This window comes from Protopterus annectens, chromosome 1.part1, assembly GCF_019279795.1.
Source record: "Protopterus annectens isolate FY-2018-M chromosome 1.part1, PAN1.0, whole genome shotgun sequence".
NCBI lineage: Eukaryota > Metazoa > Chordata > Ceratodontiformes > Protopteridae > Protopterus > Protopterus annectens.
This window is the reverse complement of record NC_056726.1, coordinates 463,805,541-463,826,319: the sequence shown is the minus strand read 5'-3', so window position 1 is coordinate 463,826,319 and position 20,779 is coordinate 463,805,541. Positions and strand designations below refer to the sequence as shown.

Sequence of the window (20,779 nt, the reverse complement as noted above, 5' to 3'; positions counted from 1 at the left end):
CTGCACTGCCCTTTGGCTTATCTACTGCACCCAGGGTCTTCACAAAGTGCCTGGCACCAGTAATTGCATTTTGCAGACAAAAAGGAATTCAAATATATCCCTACTTGGACGACTGCCTAATTCAAGCAGAGAACAAAGACATTCTTCTAAGCCATCTGGCATTTGTAAAAAGATTACTAACTGGCCTAGGGTACACAGTAAACAAAAAGAAATCAAAACTAGTGCCCTCTCAAGAGATAATATTCCTGGGTGCAAGCTTAAATACAACTGCCCAGATGGCTTATCTCACGCCAGACAAACAAAAGCAACTAACTTCTTACTTCAAGAAATTGGCAACAAAAACCCACTTATCTGCAAGGAAAATCCTGCAGGCCCTGGGTTTCATGGCATCCTGCATTCTACTAATTCCATATGCCAGACTGCATATGAGGAAACTACAATGGTATCTAAAAAGTGTTTGGACTCAGCATTGCCACAGCCTGGAGACAGTAATTGCACTCATTCCCTGCCTGCAACAGGAGTTTCGATGGTGGGCAGAAGCCTGTCACCACAACAAGGGTCTGCCATTCAGTTTACCCACAGCCAGACACACTGACAACGGATGCATCAGATTATGCCTGGGGGGTCCATATGGCAGGAAAATGTATTCAGGGCACATGGCTTGCAAACCACATGCATCTTCACATCAATCAAAAAGAGATGCTAGCTGTTCAAAATGCCCTGACAGCTTTCAAGGACCTGCTTCATCCAGGACGGCTGCTGATAAAGACAGACAATACTATGGTCATGTGGTACATAAACAGGGAGGTACACATTCCTACCTTCTCTGCAGACAAGCAATGACCTTATGGGACACAGCATTGGCTTTCCAAATTCACCTGCAAGCACAATTCCTGCCAGGAAAAACAAATACTCTGGCAGACGAACTAAGCAGAAACCTCATGGATCCCCACGAATGGAAACTGGATCCACAAGTCTTCAGCATGATAATAAGGAAATGGGGATGCCCAGACATAGAACTATTTGCCTCCTTTCACAACTGCCAGTTGCAGAGATTTTGCACAAGGATTTATCACAAGCAAGCATGGAAAGTGGACGCCCTATCCTTCAGCTGGAAAAACTTAACAGTATATGCCTTTCCTCCACTGCCTCTCCTTCCCAGGGTACTCCTAAAGGTCAGAAGCCAAAAATGATACTGACTGCACCAGACTGGCCACGCCAGCACTGGTACCCAGTCCTGAAGAGCTTGTCATGAGGTCCAGCATGGATATTGCCTCAGACTGCTCACTTGCTGACCCAACAAAACAATCAGATCCTGCACAGCCAAATCAGGACCTTAAATCTGGCAGCATGGCGGATAATGTAACCATTCAGAACACTCCTCTTTCAAAAACTGTTATGGATGTTATCTTGGAGGCCAGGAGGCCCAGTACCAGAAAATCTTATGCAAAAAAATGGAAGAGATTCTGTGTTTGGAACCAGGAACAAGGCATTGACACGTGTCTACCAAATATACCTCAGATTTTACAATACCTAACTGAGATGCTGAACAAAGGCCTTTCTTTCTCATCAATTAAGATTCATGCCTCTGCCATTTCAGCCCATTACAATACGGAACTACCTATTTTTTCTCATCCTTTAATAAGGCAGTACCTCAGAGGGGCCAAAAACATTAGGCCTCCAAGGAGAGAACCAATTCCGGTTTGGGACCTAAATTATGTTTTGGAAAAACTCACACTGCCTCCTTTCGAGCCAGCTTCAACAGCAGATATAAAATTTTTATCCTGGAAAACAGCTCTACTCCTAGCAATAACCTCTGCAAGGCAAGTCTCGGAGTTGCAAGCATTCATGGCTGTGGAACCTTTTATCATTTTTCATCCAGACAGGGTTTCTCTGAGGACAAACCCTACATTCATGCCTCAGGTGGTATCCAGTGTGGCCCTCAACCAAACATTCACTTGCCTACCTTTTATCCAAATCCACGGAACAAGGGTGAGAAAATTCTGCATTCTTTGGACATACACAGGCAGTTACATTTCTACTTGGACAGAACTAAAGCTTTCAGAAAAACTGAGCAACTTTTAGTGTAATATGCTGCAGGGTCACAAGGAAAAGCTATCTCAAAACAGACCATTTCTAAATGGATAGGCCATTGCATCCGTTTCTGCTATTTTCAACATGGCAAATCAGTGCCTAAGGGCATTAGGCCTCATTCCACTAAAGCAGCAGCCACTTCAGCACCCTTCCTCCGAGGAGTACCAACCAAAGATATCTTAGAGGCTGCATCTTGGAGTTCAGTGCACACTTTCACAAAGCACTACCACTTACCTCTTTACTCCCAAGTCCAGAGCAGGCTTTGCCACTGCAGTTCTGCAGGGCATCATAGCCTCTCCTAATCCTATTTAGCCCAACAACCCATCCTCAGCTTTGGGATTCAATCCAAGAGTAATGACTGCAACAGTGAAACACGATGAACATAGTATAGTTGTGTACCTACCATAAATGTAGATGTTAGTGTATTCACTGTTGCCGTCCAGGTTACCCACCCACCATCCCCCTTCTCTTTGCTGGGACTTTTCTGCATTTCTCTATCCTATACAACCTATTTGGTGTATTTGCTTGTAGACAAAGGGAATGTTATTTTGTGCATGTATTTTTATTGGCATATTTTTTCAGCCTACCAATTTGGGGCACCTGACATCTGGGGCAAGAAAAACTGAAGAAATTGGCGTCTGCTGCATCTTTTATACCCCTGCCACACTGAAGTCAGGGAAGAGGCAACAGCAGCCAGTGCCGGACCTAGACTTCGGAATTCTGGCCGACTGAGGGTAGCCTGCCAGCAGACAATGACTGCAACAGTGAATACACTCGAACATCTACATTTATGGTAGGTACACAACTGTACTTTTATAATGCATCCAGTATTTATTACGCTTCGCTAATTTAGAATAACTCTAAGAGCAGACCACTACAGAAAAGTTGTCAGGACATTCACAACATAATTCAGAAACACTGTTCTAAAAGTCAAATTGAGTTTATTAAAACTTGTTTTGTATTACATTGCTTTCTCAGAAACACTCGACGGGCAGCTGAAGTATGGATGGATGAATATAAAAATTTCTATTATGCAGCAGTGCCTTCAGCTAGAAATGTCCCATATGGCAAGTACGTATGTATTGTGGTTATTATGTTGAATTGCTTTCTGTTAGCTAATGGATGCAAATTTTTGATTCTTTTCTTTTTGCACTGCATTGCCCATCTGTTCTTGGTTTCATGTTGCAACTTCTGTTTTGTTTAGTAGCTTTATTATTACATAGTCTTCATTTTCTTAAATTATGATTTTTTCACATTTCTGATTTCATGTAATGTCACACATGACTTTTGGCTTACAGATATTTTGTTCATAGAATGTGATAGTGTTTCTTGAAGGTGTTTAAAAAAAGAATCCTTGTTATTACTGTTGCTGGGAATAGAAGCATGCGAATGGCAGATAATTATGTTGGCCCTTGTCTTTAAAGCTTCACAAATGTGTATCAGCTGCGTCCTACATGAACTCCAAGAAGAGCTAAACCCAAACATAAAACTACTGTTCAATCTCAGCCTTACCACAGGATATGTACCCAAAGAGTGGCGTACAGCAACAGTGGTCCCTCTCCACAAAGGTGGTGCCTCAACGGATCCTGGAAACTATCGCCCCATAAGCCTGACTAGCTTGGTCTGCAAAGCTATGGAAAGGATCATCATGGACCTCATAAAAAAAGATATTGGGGACCTATAGACACTGGATCCTACCCAGTTTGGCTTAGTTAAGGGCAGATCCTGCCTCTTAAACCTGGTTGATTTCTTTGAAACAGTCACCAAGGCCATTGACGAGGGGAAGGTGGTCCACACAGCCTACCTGGACCTCAAAAGCCTTGGATACAATACCCACTCGGGCATTATAGATAAGCTCACCAGCTTAAATATAAACCCCTATGTCACTAGATGGGTTGCAAACTGGCTCAAGGACAGAACCCACATGGTTAGAATTGCTGGAGAAATGTCAGACTCCAAACCAGTTACAAGTGGCATCCCACAAGGCTCAGTCCTGGGACCTCTCCTGTTCGGTATATATTTCTCGGAGGTACAGGCCAACATGGAAGGACTGTGGTTGACCAAGTTCGCAGATGACTGCAAACTGGGCGCTATAATCGACTCTCCAGCCGACACAAGCATCCTCCAAAAGGGCCTCATAGAAACAGACAACTGGTGCCAGAGCCATGGCCTCAGGCTAAACGCCAAAAAGTTTATAGTCATCCCCTTTGGCAAAAACAAAGTGCCCACAAATTACCACATAGGTGGTAATCCATTAAGCACGGAAGAAGTAATTAGGGACCTGGGGACCCAAGTTGATAGCAATTTCTCATTTGACAACCATGTGGCCAAAGTGGTTAGAAAAACATTTTATATAGCCCACCTAATCATGAAGGGATTCACATCTAGATCAGGGGAGGTCATCGTGCCTCTTTACTCATCCCTCATCAGGCCCATAATTGAGTACAATGCCCCTTTTGGGATGTACCTTACCAGACACCTGCAGCAACTGGAAAGACCCCAAAAGTACCTCACCAAGAGGATCAAAGGGCTCAAACAGATGCCATATGCTGCCCAGTTAAAGAAACTCCAGCTCTACTCAGTGGCATACCACCTGCTCAGAGGCGATCTGTGCCTGACGTATAAAGCCATGTCCAACCTGGAATTAATGGACATGCTGCACCTCAGAAAATCCAAATCCCATCGAGCTACACGCTCGAGAGACTTGAACCTCAGCACTGAAATAAATAGGACATGCTGGAGGGACAGATTCATAACCCAGAGGCTCCCTTCTCCTTGGAATAAAATCCCAGTCCAGGTTAGGCAGAGTCCCTCATTGACTCTCTTCAAGAGGAATCTTGATGAGTGGATGGGGGATCGTAGGTTTACCCCGGGTATCACTTCTGTGTCACTGTTAGACAGAGGCACAGTATACTAACCTTGAAAAAGGGCATAGCAAAATTAGTTTAAAATGGGTGGCAAAAGCCAAACACACTCTGGCTAGGCTTATAAATGCCCTAGTGCAGATAGCCTAGTATGAACCTATGAACCTATCATGTTTGGGTCATTAATCTGAGTCATAAATACTGGAAATAATTTGGTAAGTTAACACAAGATCTCAAAGTGGTGTTGTCTGGCTTATATGCAAAAGAAATAAGGTAGCTATGTACTTTGAATTTAGCTTTTGCCTTTTACAGCCTTTAACATATGCATTATTGTGTAAATGTAGAGCATTGTAGTACTGTGTTCATTATGAAACTCATTGTTGCAGTGCCTTTTAAGTGAGAATGGGAGAAGCTGCAGATGGATGTCAGTGCCAGATTTGAAGAGAGCACGCGGAAGTGCCTAGGGGATGTGAAGTTGTATCCCATGCCATGGTTATCTGTAGGAGTTCCATCAGTAAAGGAGAACATAACCTTCACTATGCCACCTTCCGTTGTTTTTATGAAGTTGAAGTGAATAATTAGCTCTGCAGTCAGTTGCTTTTTTGGCTAATCTAAGAGTGAAAAGTGCTGTTTTAGTTTCTTCACAGTATTATTTTTTGCTGGCCCTGTTAATTCCTGCTTCTTCTTTTCTCTGCTGGTTAATAACCTGCAGAAAAGATCCCCACCCCTGATCCCTCCTAAATTCTGCCATTTACAGTGTATTTTTTGCCTAGGAATTGTGGCTGCTTTTAAGAACTTTAGGGCCTTTCTTGAGTATCATTAACTCCCAGCTGTCTCTCAGGGGACTTTCGATCCCTTCTTCAGTAAGGAGGTTGTCATATAAAGCTAGACTTTCCCTAGAAATGGGCAAAAGATTAGGGCTTGGCTTAATAGTTAATGTGTTTACTACATAGGTACAAGGTACAGGGTTTGATTCTCACCTTTGAAAGAGAAATTGGCTAGGCTTAAATTGGCCCACAAGGGCAGTTGGCCTAGTATTTAGCTGTGAGTCTAAGTTATATGGAGAGTAGTCTCAGAGGTGCTAATGAAAATGCAGAAAACAAAAAAAAATGGTATTTTACTGTGATATTGGTACCATTCTATGTTAGATGGCTGAGGCTTTAGCACTCTCTTTAGTTCCTTTCCAGGCATTTGCCCACTACAGTTTGCTTTGTTCCAGCCCATTAGGATGTACTGCTCAGTAATACTGCCCCATCATAACCTAGTACTACTACTTCCATGGAGGCACACAATGGGCAGGAAATTACCAGAAATGCTGTTTTGGTAACTGAAGATGTTCTTCATGGTCAGTGTTGCAGTACTGATTTTTGGGCCATCTTACCATGCCGAAGCCCATGACCAGCCCAGTTTCCATAGTCTTTGCATCATCCCTTGCTGATGGATGTCCTAAAACCAACTTTTACATGTCAGGATATAAAAAGGCCACCCATTGGTGCAATCTTCATTTCTTTTTAGCCACTCAGTCCAATGCACTACATGTGTGCTTGACTGTCAATTGGTTCATTTTTCCAGAATGTTTTCTCCTTACAGATAAGTACCCCATTGGGAATTTTCCTCAGTTAATTTAATGTTAAAAAAGGTCAACAGTTGAAGTGTGGGAAGCAAGTCCTTAATAAATGTTCACAGTTTTTGAAGTTCTGCTTGGAGATGCAACAGTATGCCTTGAATTGTCCTGACTGCTAAGTTTTGGGCAGAACGCTTGAAACATAGGGCCAAGGTATTAGCTGTCCATATGGAGTCCTCAGTTTCCATTCCTCTGATGTCTTTGCAGTCCACATACTGCTGGATTTTCACAAATACCTGCTTCTGGTAGCATCAGTCAGAAGAAATGGAAAGACAAAAGAAGCAAGGACTCTCATGTTTCTGATAAAGCTTCAGCTCCAGTTAGTAAGTCGACCAGCGACCTAGGTCAGATGCCTTTGCATCCTCCTGGTATGGTGACTCATAGGCCTGAACCCTCTGGCTTTACCCCTCGGGAGGCTACCATGTTTTTGGCCTGCTTGCTATTGTTGCCACAACACAGACATTGATGCATTCTGACGCTGGTTAGCAGGCCTCAGCTTCCAGCATTCAGGTTGTGGGTCATGAGAAAAGACACCCTGTCTACTTTGGCCGCTGAAACCTTAGCCAAAGTGTTAGTTGGAGGGCAGTAATTTTAGGTCATCCCTTCAAAATGGACACCTAAACTGAAGTGAACCATTTCTTTTTCAACCTCTTCCCTCAGCCTTTTCAACTTAAGTCGAAGCCCAAAACCTCCTAAAATAGCTTAAGAATTCATGGCCTTCATGAAGTCCACGGAGCCCTCCCACATGTCTGCTCCTGAAACTGCTAGATATATATTTAGAGATGTATAAATGCATGTACTTCTGTTTGCTAGTTAGATGCATATACTTTTCTGTTGCTATAATATATGTAGGAATAACAGTCAGTTAGATGCATACATTTCTGTTTATCATACATATGTTAAAGGGTTAAACTGTTCTCAGCCAAAAATTACTGCATTCATCTGTAAATGTAACATGCTGGTACAGCTTGAGCAAAAGGCTAATAAGGATAATTCCTAAGAGGAATTCTGTTGTCTGTAACAAGCTTCAAGGAATTACAGATAAGAAATTTCCTAAGGACCCAGGTGCAGGAATCAACAGACTTCCTAGACTGTTGTATAAGTCACCTTAAAACAGAACACAAAGGAGCTTATTTAACAGATTGCATGACATCAAGTATGGGGGATATCGAAAGGCTGCTTTCATACAGAAACATTCTCAAACAGGAAGGACTCCCTAAAAGTTTAATAAACAAAATGTATGATATCAGAAAATACCAAAGTAATGACTTTGAGAGTTCCCAAAAGATTGCTTTCATAAGAATGTATATAGGTGAGATGCAGGCTGATTTTTTTGTTAGATCTGCTTAATGGAGAACATTTTTCATGCTGTATGAGAAGCAAACTTGAAGACATTAAAGCTGTAAACTGTACAGTGTTGTACGTATTATCTGGTATGCAGACAAGTTATTAGTTCTGCACAAGAAAGATAATAGTAATATACTACTGAGAAGGGTAATGATCTGAAAAGTTTATGAGCACTAACCAGACTTTGTTTTTACAAGGCACTGAAGCATTTAGCACATTGACAAACATCTGCATTTAATTAGACTTTGGTTTCAGCACGTAGACTTTTATTTTTACTAGGCACAAAAACAGAAGTGGCAGTCAGCAGTATCAGTAAGTAAGACAAGACTGTCATCATTCATTTTAAACAACTGTTCACTGGCGAGCCTGGACTGTATCCGAACACAGGGGGAGTGGTGCCTGTGCCTTGTATAAGGTCACCTCAGTAAAATCGCAGTAACTAACATTTATGTACGTAATTGTGTCCAGAATAGGAGCACTTCAGTTTCCACAATTTGCAGCAGTACAGTTACACATACGTCTGGATCTAGAAAAGGACTGCAGGGCAGGAAGTAAGCAATGCCATAAATTCTCCAAATTGGTGACACTTAAGTTCGAAGTTGCAACTGCCAACTTCATTTTACCAGCTTTTCAAGTAACTACAAAAGTCTTCCGACCATCTGTGGTGCTCAGAACTGGCCAGCTGAAGTTTTCGTGAACTTTGGTAAGCAAATGTTTGTGGTTACATGACAGCACGAATGCTGTAAATTAGGCTACTAAAGGTAGTAAACACAGCATTACTATTATTCTGTCAATTTTAAATAGACTACAGAAGTTGTATAAACAGCATATTAGCAAATGTAAAACCTTATTAGGGCACGTTGACAGGAATTATGTTAATAGATTACATTTGACTGATATCTTAAACAGAGACAGGATTGGCATGGCAGTAAATCTATATTGTGCAAGTCATATGAAACTGCTTTCTGTGCGCAGTGTCATAAAAGTGCAGTTCAGACCATTGTTAATGGTGAACAACCAGATAACTGTCATACACTTGCATTATGTCCTGTCACCACATGTGAAATGTTAATTTTGAGTTATAACAGCAGTCAAGTCATTTATTGATAGAATCTCGTTTCATCTTGTTAGACAAAAGTGGCATAAAACCACTGCACAGTACAAAACAGATAAGAACAGAAAAGAGGTTCATGGTGAACTGACAAAGATTTAATAAACGAGACGGACAGAGTGAGTTCAGAAAGTTTAGACAACATATGCAAACGCTTTTTCAGAAGTGCATGAGAGCTTTAAAATCAGCAGAACAGAATGCTAAGAAATGTCAGACAGCCCGTGCAGAATCACAAGACAGAATATGGTTAGTACAGAGTTAAAGCAACAGCAGTTAGCTACACTAATAAAAAATAATTTACAGCATTTTTCTCTACATTTAGAAAATGGTTAGCGTGCACAGCAGAACCTAATGTAACTTTCATTCAGTTAAACCAAGACACCTTTCAGTTAAACAGTAATGTAAAATGTATGATGCTGTTCCCATAGCTAAGTTAATTAAATTCAAAATTACCATTTCAAATAACAGAACAGTTCTAGTGCATAGAAATCAAGTGAGAGTAGTTAAAAGCAGTAAAGACATGATGTCACAAGACTGACATGCATGTATTTTCTTTCACCTAAAGTGCATCTGTTTAAAATGCACAAGAGCAAAAGGCAGACAACAGCAAATGTAAATAATATAAATATGTTTGCTTTAAGCATGTTAAAGACAATATCTATTTTGTTTCTTACAATATTTTGTAATTACATAATAGCATCAAAAATAGCAGAGACTCCAGCAAAAACAGTATTCAAAAGCAATGTTGTTAATATAAAGTTGTACTGGGTAAGTAATACTACAAATAAAGCCCAGGCTTAAAATTTATACATAGTTATAAGAATTACAAATACTTATTATATAAGTGTTTTACAACAGTATTCGAATATCAAGTTGCAAGTGTATTAATAAATGACTGAAGGTAAAGAAAGTGCTGAAAGGGTTAAGAGGTGTGCTATGGATTGAGTCTGAAATGCGCATAAAGGAAAAGGTAAGAGATTTTGTTTTATGTGAGCTCGTAACTTCCCATGCCGGGATGGGTAGTTACAAGAAATGTTGGAGAGAGACATTTTTAGTGGTATTGAAATTTATAAGGTCAAAAAACAAGACTGTTTTTTTCTAAAACATTATTGTTACTAAAACATAATTAAAGTATTCATGCTCAGCACTAAGCAAAAAGCAAGAGAGTCTACAGAAACCCTATTTGGTAATTGTAATAAAACGTCACAGTTGTGCATATGTGTCATTAATAATCTGTTTGTAGGTAAATGTTGAATTAAAAAAAAAAACTCAATTACACCGAGTACAGCTAGCAAATGGGCCATGATATGCAGTTAAAATAAATTTATGCAGGTCCTTAACAGTCAAGAGAGCAGGCATACATTCAATTCTCACAGCATAAAACAAATACTTCTCAGTTCTACACTGACTGTGTAAACAATACTGCAGAAAGGACTAACATAAAGGTACAAGAAAAAAACATATTGGTCTGTCTTAATGATTCAGTAAATGTTTATCGTGTTTCACTGTTGCAGTCATTACTCTTGGGTTATCCTGCTGGCAGGCTACCCGCAGTCTGCCTGAATTCCAAAGTCTTGGTCCGGCGTCGGTTGCTTTCGCCTCTTCCCTGACGTCAGTGCGCCAAGGGGTATAAAAGATGCAGCCGACGCCATTTTCTTCAGTCTTTCTTGCTGCTCTGTGCCCGAAGCAAAAGCAGTTCGCAAGTGCCGGTCGGCCGACTCCTGAGATTTTCAAAATCGAATTTCAGATCCGAAGTCTTCATTAAAGCTAAGTACCGCGTTGGGGAAACTTTTTTCTTGCTCCAGACCGATTTCAGAAAAAGTTAACAATTGTATTTCTTGTGGGGAGCAAATACCTCATAAGGATTTTCATTCTTACTGTATTCCTTGCCTAGGCCCTGATCATGACGTTGCCAGCTGTCGGTTTTGTGCTAGATTTAACCAACACACTGTTAAGCGTCGGTACGATTTTGCCTTTCATTACTTTGGCCGAAGGTTTAATTATATAATGCCGTCGGAACAGCCGACGACCGGAGTTTATAAAAAGCGCAAGGAAAAGGACAGGCATCCGAGGTCCAAAACCGACGACGAAGCCCCCGCTAGGCCAGTTGCCGGTTTGCCGGTTCTCAGTGAGGTGTTTTCGCAGCCCCTGACGCTCACTACCTCAGAGCCACAGGCCGCATCCGACTCCCACGTGGAGCCGACTAGGCTTCTTGGACACACAAGGTATTGGACTCTCGGAAACTATTCCCTCAGATGGGTCCAGAGCCGCTGAGCAGGTATCGGCTTCTGAGGGTGTTTTCAGACCTACACAATTATATGTCAAGCCAACCTCAGCTTCAAAGACAAAGACTATAACAGCTCTAAAGACAAAGAAACAAGTACAGCATTCTCCTGGACAGACTTCCATGCCTAAGAAACAGATGCTTAAAATGGCCAAAGACCTAATTACTTTGATCAGGAGTTCCCATCCCTCTCCTGATAAGAGGCCTAGGCAAGAGACAGATTATGACTCTTCTGATCAGGTTTCAGTTTCCTCTGACTCCTCTTCTGAACAGGGATACTCTTTTCCTCCCTATGAGGATTCTGATGCTGAAGAATCTATTCCTTCAGCCTCTCCTTCTCAGGATTATTCTTTTGGGGAAACCCTGCATACCATGAGGGAGCATTTTCACTGGGAGAGCTAAGATTACTCAGAATCTAAGAAAAGGCTCAGAGACTTTCATTTACTACCTCAGCACAGACCTCTTGCTATTCCACCTGTTCTAGACATTGTAGATGATGTATTTTCAAAGTCCGGCCTGTCTCCTGACTCTTTACCCCCTGCACCTGCTAAGCCAGACAGATACTGCAGGGTTCCCGACTCTCATAAATTTCTGTATAAAAACCCTGCTGCTGACCCAGAAACTATATCTCAGAGTCCCAAAGGCGTCAAGACTTCCACTGCAAAAAAAACCTGTCCCCTCTGATAGAGATTCTAGGGCACTGGACAGATGGGGGGAAAAGTTTACACTTGGCTGTAAGGGCTTTAAATTGTCATTTTTTTATGTTTAAATATCAGCAATACTTAATGTCACTGCTTAAACAGAAAATGTTAATTCTGAATGTTCTGATAACAAGGAAATGCAGGATTTATTGCATGCAGCTGAACAAGTGGGAAAGCATACTTTGCAATGTGGTTTTGATTCACTAGAGGCCTCTTGCAGGGCCGCTGTTACGGGTTCTGTCATTAGAAGGCATGCTTGGTTAAAGGAACAGAATCTGCCTGATCATGTTAAAGCAAAGTTATTGGACACTCCATTACAGCATGATACTTTGTTTGGTGTTAAGGCAGAAGAGGTGTTGAAGAAAATGGAGGATAAAGCGAAATCCATGCAGACAGTTAAGGATTTCCTACAGGTACAGCCACCCAGATTTAGCAGGAACTGGCCTACAAAGAATTGGTCCTTTCCAGTGTTATACAGGCCACAAAGGGGCAGATACAGACGCCCCAGAGGCAGATCCCAGCCCAAAGGCTCATACAGGCCTAAACATTGGGGTGCTTCTACCTCCAAAAGCGGAGAAGACAAATCACAACCATACAGGAAACAGTTCCAATGACTTTCCTCTGCCAGAACCAAGCACTTATCTTTTGGCAGCCACCTTAGGTGGAAAACTAGCACTTTTTTCACCAAATTGGCACATGATTTCCCAGGACAAATGGGTCTTGAACATAGTGTCTCAGGGCTACAGGTTCCACTTTCGCACCCTGCCAAGGGCAAAAGGTATGCCAGACCTGCCACACAATCAATGGGCAGAGGCACAAAAACAAGTTTCATTCCTCATGGACGTGAGGGCCATTCAGCAAGTACCACAACAAGAGCAGGGACAAAGATTTTACTCACGACTTTTCTTGGTACCCAGAAAGGACAAAGCCTGGAGACCAATACTGGACCTGTCTATTCTAAACACTTTTCTGGACATTCTAAAATTCAAAATGCTGACTCTGCAGCAGCTACTGCCCATGCTGGGCAAGAAGGCTTGGCTCGTAACTTTGGACCTATCAGTCTTGCAGAAGATACCTCAGATTCATAGCTGGCTCAATGCACTAGCAATTCTCTGCACTGCCCTTTGGCTTATCTACTGCGCCCAGGGTCTTCACAAAATGCCTGGCACCAGTAATTGCATTTTGCAGACAGAGGTATTCAAATATATCCTTACTTGGACGACTGCCTTATTCAAGCAGAGAACAAAGACATTCTACTAAAGCATCTGGCATTTGTAAAAAGATTACTAATTTGCCTAGGGTACACAGTAAACAAAACGAAATCAAAACTAGTACCCTCTCAAGAGATAATATTCCTGGGTGCAAGCTTAAATACAACTGCCCAGATGGCTTATCTCACGCCAGACAAACAAAGGCAACTGACTTCTTTCTTCAAATTTTGGCAACAAAGACCCGGTTATCTGCAAGAAAAATTCTGCAGGCTTTGGGCTTCATGGCATCCTGCATTCTGCTAATTCCATATGCCAGACTGCATATGAGGAAACTACAATGGTATCTAAAAAGTGTTTGGACTCAGCATTGCCACAGCCTGGAAACAGTAATTACCCTCATTCCCTGCCTGCAACAGGAGTTTCGATGGTGGGCACAGGCCTGTCACCACAAGAAGGGACAGCCATTCACTTTACCCACAGCCAGACAGACACTAACAACGGACGCATCAGCTTATACCTGGGGGGGGGGGCGCAAATGGCAGGAAAATGTATTCAGGGCACATGGCCCACAAGTCAGATGCATCTTCATATCAATCAAAAAGAGATGCTAGCTGTTCAGAATGCCCTGACAGCTTTCAAGGACCTACTTCATCCAGGACAACTACTGATAAAGACGGACAATACTACAGTCATGTGGTACATAAACAAGCAGGGAGGCACACATTCCTACCCCCTCTGCAGACAAGCCATGACTTTGTGGGACAGAGCATTGACTTATCAAGTTCACCTGCAAGCACAATTCCTGCCAGGAAAAATAAATACTCTGGCAGACGAACTAAGCAGAAACCTCATGGATCCCCACGAGTGGAAACTGGATCCACAAGTCTTCAGCATGATAACAAGGAAATGGGGATGCCCAGACATAGATCTATTTGCCTCCCCTCACAACTGCCAACTACAGAGATTCTGCACGAGGATTTATCACAAGCAAGCATAGAAAGTAGATGCCCTATCCTTCAGCTGGAAAAACCTAACAGTATATGCCTTTTCTCCACTTCTTCTTCTCCCCAAGGTACTCCTAAAGGTCAGACAAGATAAGCCAAAAATGATACTGATTGCCCCAGACTGGCCACGCCAGCACTGGTATGCAATCCTAAAGAACTTGTCTCAGTGTCCAGCCTGGACATTGCCTCAAACTTCTCACTTACTGACCCAACAAAGCAATCAGATCCTGCACAGCCAACTCAGGACCTTAAATCTGGCAGCATGGCGGATAATGTAGCCATTTAGACCACTCCTCTCTCCAAAGTTGTAATGGATGGTATCCTGGAGTCCAGGAGGCCCAGTACCAGAAAATCTTATGCAGAAAAATGGAAGAGATTCTGTGCTTGGAACCAGGAACAGGGAATGGACACGTTTGTACCAAATATTCCTCAGATTTTACAATACTTAACTGAGATGCTTGACAAAGGCCTATCCTTTTCATCAATTAAGATTCATGCTTCTGCCATTTCAGCCCATTACAATACGGGACCACCTATCTTTTCTCATCCTTTAATAAGGCAGTACCTCAGAGGGGCCAAAAACATAAGACCTTCAAGGAGAGCACCAATACCTGCATGGGACCTCAATTATGTCTTGGAAAAACTTCTGCCTCCTTTTGAGCCAGCCTTAACAGCTGATATAAAATTGTTATCCTGGAAAACAGCTCTGCTCCTAGCAATAACCTCTGCAAGACGAGTCTCGGAGTTACAAGCACTCATGGCTGTGGAACCTTTTATCATTTTCCATCAAGATAGGGTTTCTCTGAGGACGAACCATACATTTATGCCTAAGGTGGTGTCCAGTGTGGCCCTTAATCAAACCATTCACTTGCCTACCTTTTATCCAAACCCACAGAACAAGGGGGAGAAACTTCTGCGTTCTTTGGACATACACAGACAGCTACGCTTCTACTTGGACAGAACTAAAGCTTTCAGAAAGACTGAGCAACTTTTAGTGGCATATGCTGCAGGATCACAAGGAAAGGCTGTCTCAAAACGGATCGTTTCAAAATGGATAGGCCATTGCATTCGTTTCTGCTACTCACAGTATGGCAAATCAGTGCATAAGGGCATTAGGCCACATTCTACCAGAGCAGCAGCCACTTCAGCAGCCTTCCTCAGAGGAGTACCAACCAAAGACATCTTAGAGGCTGCAACTTGGAGTTCAGTGCACACTTTTACAAAGCACTACCACTTACCTCTCTACTCTAAATCCAGAGCAGACTTTGCCACTGCAGTTCTGCAGGGCCTCATAACCTCTCCTAATCCTATTTAGCCCAGCCATCCATCCTCAGCTTTGGGATTCAACCCAAGAGTAATGACTGCAACATTGAAACACGATGAGCATAGTACAGTTGTGTACCTGCCATAAATGTAGATGTTCGTGTATTCACTGTTGCAGTCTAGGTTACCCTCCCACCATCCCCCTTTCATTTGCTGGGTTTTATCTGTACTTCTGTATTCTATACAACCTATGTGGTGTATTTGCTTGTAGATGAAGGAAATGTTTACTTTAGTGCATGCATGTTTATTGGCATAATCTATTTAGCGTACCCTTTTGGGGGCACCTGACATCTGGGGCAAGAAAAACTGAAGAAAATGGCGTTGGCTGCATCTTTTTTACCTCTGGCACACTGACGTCAGGGAAGAGACAACAGCAACCGATGCCAGACCAAGACTTTGGAATTCAGGCCAACTGCGGGTAGCCTGCCAGCAGGATAACCCAAGAGTAATGACTGCAACAGTGAAAACACTCGAACATCTACATTTATGGTAGGTACACAACTGTACTTTATTAAATGACAACTTTGCCTTTTTATTGTCATTAAGTGATTAGGGTACCATTAACATGTACGGTAGTAAAACAAAAATGCCAGAAATGCATTTTAATGTTTAATTAGCAGGATTCAATTTAATACTAAATTTGTAAACTAGACTTTGTGTACATTACAGCCCATGTATGCACGAATGCAAAAACATTCTCTACAAGCAAGCATATGCTGTACAGTAAATGGTTTAATATGTAAACAGCATTCTTCAGTGTATAAACCTCGTTTTCTACAACACTCTGTAAATCTGTGTAAATAAACAATTTTGAATTCAAATTTTAAACTGCTCACAGAAATTGCTCCACAGTTCTTTTGTATTTGTAGTAATAAGTTAAAGCCTAACATTTATGACGTGTTTATTTTAAAAAACAAGATTGCAATAAAATTCACAAGCATTGTCAATGTAAAATCACTGTATAAGGCATCACTGTATGGTCATATTCAGCAACTGCAAAATAGAGCTTGTGACTGGTAAAACGTTTTTATCATTGTGTTGACAATATAAAACTGTGTTAACTTGCTGCATCAAAAGAAAACTAAAGGTTTTGTTTCCTTATGTGTTTTGCATAGTCAGTATTTTTAAAGCAAAACAGAGGGAGCTGTTAGATATATATTTAGAGATTTATAAATGCATGTACATGTTCTTCGTGTTTCACTGTTGCAGTCATCACACTTGGGCTATCTGCCTGCAGATAGCCCTCAGTCGGCCTGAATACCAGAGTCTTTGGATTTCTGCGTCGGATACTGTCGCCTCTTCCATGACGTCAGGTTGTCAGGGGTATAAAACATGTAGCCGACGCCATTACATCAGCTTTTCTTGCCGCGTGGGAGCCTGAAGCAGAAGCAGTGCAGAAGTGCCGGTCGGCTGCTACCTGAAATTTCCGTTTTTCGAGTTTCGGGCCTGAAGTCTTCTAAAGCTAAGTACCCCGTTGGGGATCCTTTTTTCTTGCTCTAACCGATGTCAGAAAAAGTTAACAATTGTCTTGCCTGTGGAAAGCAAGTACCTCACAGAGATTTTCATTCTTACTGCGTCATCTCTTTAGGGCCCAGACCACAACATTCTTTGCTGTAGGTTTTGTGCCTTGTTTAACACTCTAACTATTCGTCTTCGGGCCATCTTTGTCGCTAAATTCTTTCACTGTTCTCCATTTTCTAAAATGGCTTTCATAAGCCCATCCGACTGTCGACTTCCAAAAAAAGTAAGGATAAAGACAGAGACAGACCACATAGGTCCAAAACTGCCGACACTTCCGTTAAGCTAGTCGTCAGTTCGCCGGTACTCAGTGAGGCGCTTTCGCAGCCCCTGATACCCGCTTCTACAGATTCGCAGGCTGCTGCTGAGACCCATTCGGAGTCCGGTATGCCGCTAGTTGCTTCTTCGACTATGGAATATGCGGATGTTTCTACCTTGGATGGGTCTGGAGCCGCTGTGCAGGCACCGGCTTCTGGGGATGTATTCCGACCTTCCGATGTTGGCATTAAACCGACATCTTTGTTTTTTACTAAAAATACAGAGCATATCAGGCCCAGAGTTTGCACTACGCCTAGAAAACTGATGACCAAAGCGCATGCTCAAGCTCCCTTGCCACAGAAACAAATGCTTAGAATGGCTGAAGACCTTATAACTTTAATTAGGGGGAAGCCAGCTTTCCCCCTCTAAAAGTCAAAGAATTGATTTTCCTTCTGATTCTATAGACCATGAGTCCGATGACTGTGATCCCTCAGATTACCAGGACATACCCTTGTCTACCTGTGAGGATTCAGATGCAGAGGAGTCCATTCCCTCTGCCTCCCCTCCAGAGGACTTTTCTTTTGGTGAAACCTTGCATACTTTAAGAGAGCATTTCCACTGGGAATGCCTCAGCACAGGCCTCTAGCCATACCACCTGTCCTGGACATTGCACATGACATCTTCATGGAATCCAGTCTTACTCCTGATACTTTGCCACCAGCTCCTAGAAAGCCTGACCAGTACTACAGAGTACCTGACTCTCCCAAATTTCTCTTAAAGAACCCCACTGCGGATCCAGAGACCATTTCCCATGGACTTAAAGGCATTAAGGCTACTACAGCCAAAAAACCCTACCCCTTCAGACAGAGATTCTAGAGCTTTAGACAGATTGGGTAAGAAGGTATATACCTCTGCAACTCTTGCCATCAGGGCTTTGATTTGCCAGTTTCACATGTTGAAGTACCAGCAGCATATTATGGAACTAATTAAACAAAAAATGTTGTTGCTTCCAGATTGTACAGAAAATAAAGATTTACAGCAGTTAATGCATTCTGCAAACCAAGTTAGTAAACATACTTTGCAGTGTGGTTTTGATGCCTTAGAAGCATCTTGCAGGGCTGCTGTCACTGGGTCTGTGCTGAGAAGGCATGCTTGGCTGAAGGAGCAAGTCTTGCCAGACCATGTTAAAGCAAAATTACTAGATGCTCCATTAAACCTGGAAAAGTTTGGCACAAAAGCAGAAGTTGTTCTTAAAAAGATGGATGAAAAAGTTAAATCTTTGCAAACTGTTAAAGATTTTTTTACAGGTGCAGCCACCTAGATTCAGTAGCTATTGGCCTTCTAAAAACTGGTGCTTTCCAGTCCCTCCCAGGCATTCTCAGTTCAAACCCAGGGGCAACAGGCAACCCAAGACTACAGTCTCAGGGTATGCAGAGATCTAAACAATGGAGTGCTCCCTCCTCTAAAACAGGGAGTGGTAAGCCACCCCCTTATGGAAAAGTTCACAATGACTTGTCTATGTTCCTTCCCAGCAAAGCCAAAGTACTTGCACCCTTAGGAGGAAAACTCGCCCTGCATGCACAGAACTGGATGTCCATTACACAGGACCGGTGGGTCCTAAACTTTGTATCCCAGGGATACAGATTCTACTTCCACTCACTGCCAACCCCAAGCGGGTTGCCAGACCTTCCTCCAAACCAGTGGGCAGAGGCTCAAAAGCAAGTACTTTCTCTTTTTCAATATCAGGTCTATTCAACCTGTGCCTATAGAGCAAAGGGGAACAGGGTTTCTACTCCAGACTATTCCTGGTGCAGAGAAAAGAGGGCTGTTGGCACCCTATCCTAGATCTGTCAATTCTCAACACCTTCCTGGTGGTCCCAAAATTCAAAATGTTGACTCTGCAACAGCTTCTTCCTATGCTAGCCAAGGACGCCTGGCTAGTCACCCTAGACTTAAAAGAAGCTTATCTGCACATCCGATCAGGGAATCTTGCAGGAAATATCTACGTTTCAGGGCAGACTCTATGCACTATCAGTTCTCTGCACTTCCCTTTGGCTTATCTACTGCACCCAGAGTATTCACAAAGTGCCTGGCTCCAGCCATTGCATACTGCAGGCAGAGAAATATTCAAATTTACCCACACTTGGACGATTGCCTGATACAGGGGGACCGTCAGGAATTGCTACTTCAACACCTGGCATTTGTAAAGAGACTTATAACTTCTCTGGGGTACACCATCAACAAAAAGAAATTACAACTGGTGCCCAACCAAAAGATTGTATTCCTGGGAGCAAGCTTGAACACAACTTCCCAGATGGCATTCCTTACTCCAGAAAAACAGGCTTATTTGACAAACTACTTCAAACTGATGGCCACCAAAGCCCAACTATCTACAAGAAAAATACTGCAAGCCCTAGGGTTCATGGCCTCATGCATTCTACTAATTCCATATGCAAGACTGCATTTGAGGCAACTTCAATGGTACGTAAAATCTCTGGTGTCAACATTCTCAGGACCTGGAAACACTGATTCCTATCATTCCTTGTCTAAGGGCAGAGTTCCTTTGGCGGGCAGAGGCATGCAACCACAACAAGGGACTTCCTTTCACTCTACCCCTCGCCGCCCAAATCCTGACAACAGATGCATCAGACTATGGTTTGGGGGCTCACATGGCAGGCAAATGCATTCAAGGCAAATGGAGCCCAGAACAAATTCCCCTGCATATCATTCAGAAATAAATGTTAGCTGTACAGAATGCTCTGGCAGCCTTCAAATGCCTTATCCTTCCAGGACAACGACTGATAAAGACAGACAACACCACAGCTATGTGGTACATAAACAAGCAGGGGGGAACTCATTCCTACCCTCTCTGCAGGTTAGCCATGGCCCTGTGGAACACAGCCCAGGGCAACCAAGTACACCTGCAAGCTCAATTCCTGCCAGGCGAACAAAATTCACCAGCAGATGACTTAAGCAGAAATCTACTGGACCCACACGAGTGGAAGCTGGAACCCAACTCATTCAAACTTGTAATCCACAGGTGGGGGACTCCAGAGGTGGACCTCTTTGCCTCCCCCCAAAACCATCAGTTGAGTAAATTTTGCACCCGAAATCCTCACAGCCAAGCGTAGAAAGTGGATGCCCTATCCTTTTCATGGGAAAACCTCTCAATTTATGCCTTTTCCCCTCTGCCCCTCCTCTCAAAAGTACTACTCAAGATCAAACAGGACAGGCCAAGGACGATCATTATTGCCCCAGACTGACCATGCCAGCAGTGGTACCCACTCCTACACAGTCTGACAGCAGTGCCACCCTGGGACCTACATCAGACCCCCTCCCTGTTGTCCCAGCAGTAGGGACAGATTTTGCATCCACAGCTGCAAACCCTGAACCTTGCAGCCTGGCTTATCCCCTGAATACACCACCGACAACCCTCAGCA

General features: G+C 42.7%; 1 protein-coding gene across 6 annotated transcripts in view; it reads left to right on the top strand.

Annotated features, from left to right (window-relative positions):
- The window catches only part of GALNT2 (polypeptide N-acetylgalactosaminyltransferase 2), a 1,695,325-nt gene that overhangs the window by 1,177,931 nt on the left and 496,615 nt on the right, over window positions 1–20,779 (top strand). For all 6 annotated transcript variants that reach the window (XM_044076112.1, XM_044076089.1, XM_044076094.1 and 3 more), the window contains one exon: window positions 3,073–3,165. In XM_044076112.1, coding sequence (XP_043932047.1) covers window positions 3,073–3,165 — 93 coding nt within the window. The remainder of the gene's footprint in view (window positions 1–3,072; window positions 3,166–20,779) is intronic.